Source organism: Chrysemys picta, unplaced genomic scaffold (genome assembly GCF_011386835.1).
Source record: "Chrysemys picta bellii isolate R12L10 unplaced genomic scaffold, ASM1138683v2 scaf155, whole genome shotgun sequence".
Lineage (NCBI taxonomy): Eukaryota > Metazoa > Chordata > Testudines > Emydidae > Chrysemys > Chrysemys picta.
The window spans coordinates 50,105-59,069 of NW_027052862.1; the positions used below are offsets into that span (position 1 = coordinate 50,105).

Sequence of the window (8,965 nt, forward strand, 5' to 3'; positions counted from 1 at the left end):
CCTGATCTTCTATGATCCCAAATCAGTCTCCTGAGGGTTGGAAAAGAAAGTGTCAGATGTGGAGGGGCAGGGAATTCCCACTGAACCTCAAAGCACAGAGTGACCTCTCCAATCTTATAGCCCTGGTTCCAGCTATTGAGAAAATTGCTTCTGGGCTTTTTCTAGGCTAGTTCAGATCATTTGTAGATGTGTCGTTTGGGTTATTTCCCCTCCCCCTCCGCCTCTTTCTTTTAGTATAGTGATGCTAAAACTTTTGTAACTAATACAGCCAAATAATGAGATGAATAGTGAAGCAGGTTTAGCTACTTCATAAGAAAATGGGTAAATTTATTTCCCTGATTTTGAGTCTTCAAAGATTTTCTGAGATTTCAATTTTTGAATGTGCAAGTGTTTTATTGCCCCTCCTGAATTGTGGGGTTTCTCTCCTGGTGAAGGCTGTTTGGTCACATACTTTGATATTAGCTTAGTTTGACAGGATGTAGCTCAGATGCGCCTGGGAGTCGGGGAGCGGAGCAGGCCGGAGGCCGGGTCGCTCTACTTATGGGTGAGGGCAGGCCCGACCGCTTCTGGAGTCCTCAAGGGAGTGGGGGCGGAGGAGGGGCGGGGCCTGGGGAAGAGCTGGTGCCCCACACAGCTGCACACTTTGCGTATGGGTAAGGACGGCCCTGAGAGGCTGCACCCAAGACTGAGGCTCTATTGCGCTCGGTGTCGTATTAGACACACACATTGTGAGAGGCAGCTCCTAGGGGAAGGAGCTTCAAGTCTAACTGTACAAAGCAGACGCAAGGAGGAGTGTGTGGGTGTCGGGAGCGTCTCCGTGATTAAGGCCGGGCTTGTAAACCAAGTTTTCAACTTCCAATAGATGTGAAAAAACAACAACAGATTTTTCTTCCTCCAAATAACAGCACTTACACTTACAGTACAGGACAAGCAGCCCGAGTTCCCTGGAAGCTGCACAGCCGCGCAGCCACCCAGCAGCCTCCTTAGCGCCGCCTGGGCCCTCAGACAACCCACCCGGGGGGCTGCCATGGCCAGGGGAGGGGTACCCTTCCCTGAGCCCCAATCTATCCCGGCCTCCAACCTGCGCCAACCCAGCTGAGCCTGAGCTGCCCTTGCCCAGGCCTGACGCCAGCCCTGGCCTTGCCAGGGAGAGGCGCCTATCCTGTGGGCCCGGCCCTGCAGCTGATATGGGGGGCAGGGGGTCGCCTCCCCGCCAAGCCTAGGTGCTGCTGCAGGGAGAGACAGCTGGGAAGAGGCCTCTCTCCCGGCCGGAGCACCCGCCTGCACCATTGGAATTCCCCACCCAGGCCTGGGACACTCATCTCCAGCTCTAATGAGTTGGATACAGGATCAAATTGATCCTAAGTGCAGAGACTCTCTGCTGCGGGGGGGGGGGAGGGGGACAAAATACACATGGATAAACTCCACTGTGCCTCAGACACAGGCCAGCGCTGCTGGAGTCAGCAGATACAGTGACGGTGATGGGGAAGGAGGGAATCCCTCCGACTCGCCCCATTGCCTTCCGGCCTTGCAGAGGCTGAAATGATCCATCTGTCCCACTCCTGCTCCTCCTCGTTACATGGAAATGTATTTTAAATAAGGAAAATGGTAAAAAAGAAAAATACCTGCTGCCCAGCACCACCTGGACCAGCGTGAGCACAACTGGGAAGGAGACATTTTGTCAGCAAAGGGGGGACTTGGTGACTAACAATCGCTCTGCTACTGGGGTGACAGTATAAATGTGATGCTCAGGGATTGTCCAGACTAGGAAAATGGGTGTCCATTAGGACAGGCCAAAGGGGAAGATGCCGGCTAACCCCAACCCCTGTGCCCGGGCTATGTCAGCACTGCAAACAGAGCGGTGTGTTTACATCAGGATCGCTACCTCCAGCACGCCGACGCCCAGGGAAATCCTAGAGCAGAAGACAAACCCCATGTCCATTTTCACTCAGTGAGGCGACTTGTGGTCACCCCTATTTCCCCCACCTGGGGCTGATGGAAACTCCTTGCTGGAAGGACACACACTCCAATGACTCACAGGAGAAAGGAGCAAGGGACTCACCCCAGAGAAGGGTGACCTGTAAAAGGCACAAGTGGGCAACACACGAGGCAGTTGAGAGACCAGAGGGACACAAATGGTGCAAACCAACCACAAGGTCACTATGTGGGAATTAGCAAATGTGTTTTTAAAAAAAGTCTTTTCTCACTGCGTCGCTGTCCTGTGAACACCCTGATGTCTTGTAAGGTGTGGGCCCTGAGTGAAACTTTTCCCGCACTCACAGCATCTATAAGGTCTCTCTCCCGTGTGAATTCTCTGATGTACAATGAGGTCTGAGCTCACACTGAAGCCTTTCCCGCACTCACAACACTGATAGGGTCTCTCTCCTGTATGTCTTGACTTGCCTGATGTGTAATTAGGGTTGATTTCTGTCTGAACAGTTTCTCACACTCACAGCACTCATAGGTGTCAAGTATCAGGGGGTAGCCGTGTTAGTCTGTATCTACAAAAACAACAGGGAGTCTGGTGGCACCTTAAAGACTAACAGATTTATTTGGGCATAAGCTTTCGTGAGTAAAAACCTCACTTCTTCAGATGCATAGAGTGAAAGTTACAGATGCAGGCATTATATACTGACACATGGAGAGCAGGAAGTTACTTCTCAAGTGGAGAACCAGTGTTGACAGGGCCAATTCAATCAGGGTGGATGTAGTCCACTCCCAATAATAGATGAGGAGGTGTCAATTCCAGGAGAGGAAAAGCTGCTTCTGTAATGAGCCAGCCACTCCCAGTCCCTATTCAAGCCCAGATTAATGGTGTTGAATTTGCAAATGAATTTTAATTCTGCTGTTTCTCTTTGAAGTCTGTTTCTGAAGTTTTTTTGTTCAATGATAGTGACTTTTAAATCTGTAATAGAATGACCAGGGAGATTGAAATGTTCACTTACTGGCTTATGTATGTTACCATTCCTGATGTCCGATTTGTGTCCATTTATTCTTTTGCGGAGGGACTGTCCGGTTTGGCCAATGTACATGGCAGAGGGGCATTGCTGGCACATGATGGCATATATAACATTAGTGGATGTGCAGGTGAATGAGCCCTTGATGGTGTGGCTGATGTGGTTGGGTCCTCTGATGCTGTTGCCAGAGTAGATATGGGGACAGAGTAGGCAACGAGGTTTGCTACAGGGATAGGTTCCTGGGTTGGTGTTTCTGTGGTGTGGTGTGTAGTTGCTGGTGAGTATTTGCTTAAGGTTGGGGGGTTGTCTGTAAGCGAGGACTGGCCTGCCTCCCAAGGTCTGTGAGAGTGAGGGATCATTTTCCAGGATAGGTTGTAGATCGTGGATAATGCGCTGGAGAGGTTTTAGCTGGGGACTGTATGTGATGGCCAGTGGTGTTCTGTTATTGTCCTTGTTGGGCCTGTCCTGTAGTAGGTGATTTCTGGGTACCCGTCTTGCTCTGTCAATCTGTTTCCTCACTTCCCCAGGTGGGTATTGTAGTTTTACGAATGCTTGATAAAGATCTTGTAGATGTTTGTCTCTGTCTGAGGGGTTGGAGCAAATTCGGTTGTATCTTAGGGCTTGGCTGTAGACAATGGATTGTGTGATGTGTCTTGGATGGAAGCTGGAGGCATGTAGGTAAGTGTAGCGGTCAGTAGGTGAGCACTCATAGGGGCGCTCTCCCGTGTGGATCCTCTGATGTGTATTGAGGGCTTTCTTGACAGTGAATTTTTCCCCGCATTCATGGCACTCATAGGGTCTCACTCCAGTGTGGATCCTTTGATGTGTAATAAGAGCTGGACTCTGTGTGAACATTTTTCCACACTCAGAGCACTGATGAGGTATCTTTCCCTTGTGGATATTCTGATGTCCAGTAAGGTCTGAGCTGACAGTGAAGCTTTTCCCGCACTCACTGCATTCGTAGGGTTTCTCCCCTGTGTGGATCCTCTGATGTTTATTAAGGGCTGAGCTCTGAGTGAAGCTTTTCCCGCACTCACAGCATTCGTAGGGTTTCTCCCCTGTGTGGATCCTCTGATGGTTACTAAGGGTAGAGCTCAGAGTGAAGGTTTTCTCGCACTCACTGCATTCTTGGGGTCTCTCTCCTGTGTGAATTCTCTGATGTTTTAAAAGGCCTGAGTGGTTAGTGAAATGTTTTCCACACTCAGTGCATGTGTCTTTTCTCTCTCCTGTGGGTATTCTCGCCTGGGCTGTGGTTTCCAGGAGGTCCTGGTGAGTTCCCTGACAATTAATGGAGTTACCCACTTTCTCCGCTGGCTGGTTTCTCTGCTCCCTCTCTGGCCTGTGCTGACTCCCACAGGCTTTGCCCTGCACACGATGTCGGGACACATTCCCTCTGGAATCGTGCGATAATCCCCCATGTGGTGCCACTTGCTCAGAATCTTCCTGATGAGGATTCTGCTTCTTCTCCTCACTCACCATCCCAGCACCTGCTGGGACAGAGAGAGAAACCTCAGACACAGGGATGGAAAGGGGAAAACAACCAAAATTAGAGCTGGAGAGACAGAAAAGAAACCTAGTAGCTGGATTCTCCACAACTCTTCCCCATAGGGGAGAGAGGAGGGGAACAATTCTGCCTCCACATCCCCTCAGGGAGGGAGCTCTGCCAGGTGTCAGTCAGGATGCGCAGGAAGCCATGAGCGACAGCTGCCCTGAGGATACACGGCCTCCTGGGGATACTCCTGAACCCCGAGAGCTCACAAGGCTTTTAGGGACTCCCAGCTGTTTCCTTCGGGCACTGAGAGCTTTGAGTTGGTTTAATGATCCCTCACCTGCGCAGGCACCTCTGGGGATCTCTCCTTCCTCACAGCCCTGGAGATCCGGGACCCACGGCTTCTCCCCTCGTTCCAGCTGGGAGTTCACATCAGGTTTGGAAACTGGACACCCTGCTCAGGGGAAAGAAAACAAGGGAGATCAGGGAATTCATGGGACGTTTCTATTACTTTAACCCCAGCCCATTTTACAGCAGGGAAAGGCTGGGGGCAGCTCCCCAGGTGCAGGAGACTCTGCGTATGAGGGATTTAACTCTCCCCATCTCTGCTGGGAACACACACAGCCAGACACTGCTCAGCAAACGGGGTCCTAAAACACAGAGACAGGAACTCCACGTTCCAGGAAGTTAAGGCCCCAGCCAGAGGGGAAGTTACCCTGGACCTGCTTCTTCATCCCAGAGAGAAACCCCGAGAGAATGGGGGAGTTGTAGGAGAGTTGGGACCGTTGAGCACGGGCTGGTGGGATTCAGCGCAGTGAGGAATAGGAGGGACAGGGGGTGTCACCGAATGTCGTATCTCAGGATGTGTCTACACTTGAGACACCATGACTGGAGTGCTGTAGTGGGTCAGTGTAGATACTCAGCAATGGGAAGGTTCTGCTGTCGGGGTAGGTCATCCACCTCCCGCAGAGGCAATAGCTAGTCCACAGAAGCATCATTTTCTGCATAAAAACCAACTATTCTAACTACCCTAAATTCCACAGGTGCATTCAGATGGCCTTGAAATGTGCTGGTTTCTATGGTCATTCATGGACGGGTTACTGGTCCCAGTATGGGGTGACGGGTTAAAGATGTTCCTGAGATTCAGCCCCACCACCCTAGGCAGCTTTTGACAAAATCATCTTGGTCTTGAAATGTTTTTGCATACAGCTGGGGCTGAAACTGGTTCTAATTGTCCCTGGACTGATCACAGTCACTTGGCGTTGATCTGTTAATACAGGACACCCCATCTTCTGCAGGAAACCAGCTCTGAAAGCCAATAGCTGCGGAATCTGGAATCTCAGAGCAGCACAAGCCAAACTGAGCAGTCGCTGACCTGGAAATGCACACGTGCTGCCAGACTACATCCCTATGAAGTGCGCGAGGGTTGCCAGCAATCTGCTGGCCCAGGGAAAGGTTTGCTCAAGGGGATGGGCTGCGGCCACTGAACCTGAACGACACCCATGAACTGAAGCCTGAGCCCGAGCTCCGATAGCTTTCACACTATGTGTGTGGTGCATTTTTCTTGCATTCGGCAGAAGTTCCTCTTGGAAGCTTTGCCCTTTTATACCAAAATGTTTGTGTTAAGATTAATAGTTTAAAGTTCTCTGAACTAAAAAACCCACTTTCTTGCCCAGTCTGCACTTAAACTTTTTGCTAGCCTAGCTCTGTGTGATGGGGGTGTGAAAAATCACACCACTGACCAACACAGCTATGCTGGGAAAAGCTCTAGGGTAAACATACAGCTATGAAGAACCACTGAGAAGAACATGCCACCGTTTGTGTTGTGTTCCACGGATCGGAATACCAGCATTTTCCTGCATGTGTGTCAGCTGTGGATGACTGGGAGCAGCTTGGCAGAGATGTGACTGTGATATGAAGAGAGCTGCATGTAAAACTTGGGGGCCTAGTCTGCCTCATGCCCGTGCTAAGGGCTGGAGGCTGGGTCCGTGAAGGTGCACAGGGGTGAGGTCTTGTCACTGAGATTGTCAGCATCCTGGTGACATATGTGCTAGTGATCCTCAGGGCTCAGTGAGAGCTAAGCGAAGTCTGTGACTCAGGAGGAAACCTCGGGGCGAGGGGAAAGGGGTGATCTCACTTTGCAGGTCCGAGCTGGTTTGTATGGAGTGGGATCAGTGTGTGAGTGCCGGCCAGGGGTCACAAGTTTCTGTTTGTCACATTGGACCTAAATCCAAGTTTTGCCCTAGCAAAGAGAAGATGTCAGACTTCGTGCTGTGCTGCCCCTGTGCGCTGTTCCCAGAGCGTCCTGTAGCAGGGGAGGGCAGAGCGCTAGGGTGTGTGTCACTGGCTTGTTGGGGTGTTGCTGAAACAGGGCAGAGTAGAGGTTGCATTGTGGGGATGCCATAAGCCTTAACTCTGCATTTCCCCTCCTAAGAACCGAGGGGACAGGAACCCTTACCCAGCGAGGTCACGTTCTCATAGTTCTCCTGCATGACGTCTCTGTAGAGGGCTCTCTGAGCGGGGTCCAGCAGAGCCCCCTGCCCCGCGGTGAAATACACAGCCACCTACTGGAAGCTCACCGGCCCCTGAAACAACAGGTGCCCCCCACTCAGTGCCTGCTGCCCCAGCCACAACTCCACTATTCATGGGGGAAAGGAGCCAATCAAATGGAAGCTCTGAGGGGCTCGCAGTCAGAGACCAACCCCCAAACCACTCATAAGAACGGCCAGCCTGAGTCAGACCAAAGGTCCATCTAGCCCAGTATCCTGTCTGCCGACAGTGGCCAGTGCCAGACGCCTCAGAGGGAATGAACAGAACAGGGAATCATCAAGTGATTCACCTGTCGCCTATTCCCAGTTTCTAGCAAACAGAGACCAGGGACACCATCCCTGCCCATCCCGGCTAATAGCCATCGATGAATCTGCCCTCCATGAATCTATCTGGTACCAGAGCATCCAGGAAACACCCAGGTGAGGGGACGAAGAGAGAGCCCCTGGTCTCTCCCAGCAGATCCATCACACACCTACTAGCCAGGGGCTGATACAGGAGATGGAGCCCTGGCAGGGTCCAGGGACAATTCCCTGGTAGATACCAACACCCTCCTCATTGTGAGGAGCTGGATATGAAGGGAAGGGCAGGGCCCCTACGCTGCCCCTTTCATATTTCGCAGCTGCCATTGGTCAGTCGGGTCAGGCTCCAGCACTGGGAGCCTGGTCAGTGTTTCCTAACCTCACCTAGGTGGGTTGTTTCCTCTCCCACAAATTAGGGCATTTCCCCTCCGAACCGCATGGCTCTGATCCTAGAATCCAGGGCACTTATTAAACAAGTCCCAGCAGGTTTGCCAGCCCCTGGCCTCCTCCCTTTCTCCACCCTGGGAATTTCCTGCCCCGCTCCCACCTCCAAACCAGACCCAAACCTTCTCACCCCCTGTGTATTGCTGCCCCCTCCCTCCTGCAGCAACCCACCAGCCACCCCCCAAGAACCCCTACCTGAACTGGCTCCGCTGCAGCCATTTCTCTGCCCTGTGCCAAGGGCTGGAGCGAAGCGTGGGCGTCGTTCTGCAGCCTGGCAGGGCGAGAAGGGCAGTTGTGGAGGTGGGAGAACAGGCTTTAGGTACCTTCCCATCACGATTCCCCAGGTTCTTTCCCTGCAGACAGACCCCGAGATTCTGCCACGCTGGGCGACACGTGACAAGGAGAGAAAAGGGGATGAACTGGAGGGAATTTCTACAGACAGGGAAAGCGCGGGCGGGGGATGAATCTTCTCTGGGCGGAGGGAAGGGGGGAGTAGCTCCCTGCCCCGCCTCTGCAGCCCGAGACTCTGCCCACACTCCGCCCCCCGCTCGCCCCCTCCTGCTGCTCCCCAGGGTCTCTCCTCCACCCCCTCCCCATAGCACAGAGGGGTGAGGGGGGAGCGGAGAGGCAGGGAGATGACTGGCAGGGAGGGGGTGGCGAGGAAGAACCTGGCAGGTGGGGGGCGGGATGAGGAGGTACGGGCGGCGAGTTGTAGGGGCTCGTGGTGCCTGGGCACCAGGAATATTCCTGGCCTGGGGCCCGGCTCCACAAATGTTCGGGGCCGGGTCTCTCCCGCGACCCTGCCTGCCACCCCCATGCGTCCCCCAGTCCCTCCTGCCATCCCCGCACCCTCCATCCCCTCCCCCCCACCTGCCGCCCCCGCACACTCCCCCCCCCCCCCCGCCATGCGGCCCCTGGTCCCACCTGCCTCCCCCAGGCGATTAAAAAAGGCCCATCCCTGCGCTGCGGCCCCTGGGGGAGTGAGGGGGGCAGCAGCGTGCGGAGACCCCCTGGCCTATGCCGCCTAGGAGCCGCTGCCCCAGGTAAATGCTGTATCCTCCACCCGCTCCAAGAGCCTGCACCCCACCACCTACCCCCACATCCCTTCCCGCCCCCAAACTCCCTCCCCGCCAACCCAAACTCCCTCCCAGGCCCTGTACCCTCTCACCCCTCCTGCACCCAACCCCTGTCCCTGCCCAGAGCCTGCATCCAGCACCCACACTCCA

At 53.7% G+C, this 8,965-nt stretch overlaps 1 protein-coding gene across 1 annotated transcript; it reads right to left on the reverse strand.

The window, feature by feature from the left end:
* Positions 1 to 2,210: 2,210 nt before the first annotated feature.
* On the reverse strand, positions 2,211 to 8,527 carry LOC135978178 (zinc finger protein 250-like). The gene is made up of 4 exons (XM_065579213.1): positions 7,935 to 8,527; positions 6,905 to 7,031; positions 4,787 to 4,900; positions 2,211 to 4,444 (listed from the first exon to the last, which is right to left on the reverse strand). Exons 2-4 carry the CDS (start codon positions 6,936 to 6,938, stop codon positions 2,697 to 2,699), a joined length of 1,896 nt encoding a protein of 631 aa, XP_065435285.1. The 5' UTR covers positions 6,939 to 7,031; positions 7,935 to 8,527; the 3' UTR covers positions 2,211 to 2,696.
* Positions 8,528 to 8,965: the final 438 nt, after the last annotated feature.

Bases quoted from the DNA above. Each gene is read 5' to 3' on its own strand.
- LOC135978178 (XM_065579213.1), bottom strand. From the start codon at position 6,938: ATGCAGGAGAACTATGAGAACGTGACCTCGCTGG. The intron at 4,901-6,904 runs GTAAGGGTTCCT...TCCCCTGAGCAG, and splicing joins TGAGAACGTGACCTCGCTGG to GGTGTCCAGTTTCCAAACCT. The intron at 4,445-4,786 runs GTGAGGGATCAT...CTGTCCCAGCAG, and splicing joins CCCCAGAGGTGCCTGCGCAG to GTGCTGGGATGGTGAGTGAG.